The following is a 980-nucleotide window of genomic DNA, read 5'->3' as shown; positions in this document are numbered from 1 at the left end:
AGGGAGGGAGGGAGGGGTAGGTCTCTCAGAAGGCAAGGTGCAAGTCCTGGTGTCGGCCCCAAAGGCTCCTGGGTTGTTGTCTTCCCTACATCTTCGCTCCATCCTTCCTTATCTCCCCTACTTCCTCCTTTATCCCTGCACTCCCCCCCCCGGCAAACGTACCGTGGAAGTCCTCAGTCTCCTCTTCCAATTTCCTCAAATTTGCCCCCGTATTGGTGTGCGCGCTCTTGTTCTCTCCGGCCGCGTCTGAGCAGGTCGGGTCGGGAACCGAAAAGAAGGGAAGACAAGGATGAGCAACGTCGATGTCCCAAGGATGATTGCGGGGGAGGGAGAGAGGAGGAGGCAGGGGCCATCGCCACCGGAAGTGTCTCCCACAGGACAACAATTATCTGAGGCCCAACGTGCTCCTTCCATCCTACTTCCTCTCATGGTCGCCGCGGCAGGCTCAAAAATAAAGCATACACGGCGTCGTACGAGTAACTCCTCCTGCTGTCCTTTCCTCCTTCCTCCTGCCCCTTCTAAACCCGTCGAGGCTCAAAACCAGCCTCTCCACCTCCCAAGTCCGAGCACGCTCCCACGTACATTTTTTGGCCGAAGACGCGGCGCCTCCTCCCGTGTATGTCGATGCCGAGGACGCAGTGGACCGGGTCTGCCACGGTTGGGTGACACCCGCAGGCCTCGCCCCTCCCGTCGCAGGTTTCTTTTTGGGTTTGGCAGTAACCGTTGTCCATCCCCCGTCTGCCATACCTCTTGCGGCTCAACACGGGTACCTGTGGCACATGAAACAGGGTTGTCAAGCGGGCAAAGGGGTGCGAGCAACACGTGGTGATCAACGGGGCAAAAAGCCTTTGTAAGTCTTTCCGAGCGGCATGTGTAGTGGCTTATGTAGAAGTTGAGACCATCCGTTGTTCTTGGCTGTCTCTATAACAACATATATGCCTCCCATTGATACTCAATCATCCAACCTTGACCGTACCCGC

General features: G+C 56.9%; 1 protein-coding gene across 1 annotated transcript in view; it reads right to left on the bottom strand.

The window, feature by feature from the left end:
* Positions 1 to 881: 881 nt before the first annotated feature.
* NGA_0414500 (tpr repeat protein) overlaps positions 882 to 980 on the bottom strand; it is a gene marked incomplete at its 3' end in the record, with an annotated part of 3,038 nt that continues 2,939 nt past the window's right edge. The window contains exon 5 of the mRNA XM_005854748.1: positions 882 to 915. Coding sequence (XP_005854810.1) covers positions 882 to 915 — 34 coding nt within the window. The remainder of the gene's footprint in view (positions 916 to 980) is intronic.

Source organism: Nannochloropsis gaditana (genome assembly GCF_000240725.1).
Source record: "Nannochloropsis gaditana CCMP526 unplaced genomic scaffold scaffold397, whole genome shotgun sequence".
NCBI lineage: Eukaryota > Eustigmatophyceae > Eustigmatales > Monodopsidaceae > Microchloropsis > Microchloropsis gaditana.
Note: the sequence above shows the minus strand (reverse complement) of the source record. Positions and strands in the feature narration are given on the sequence as shown.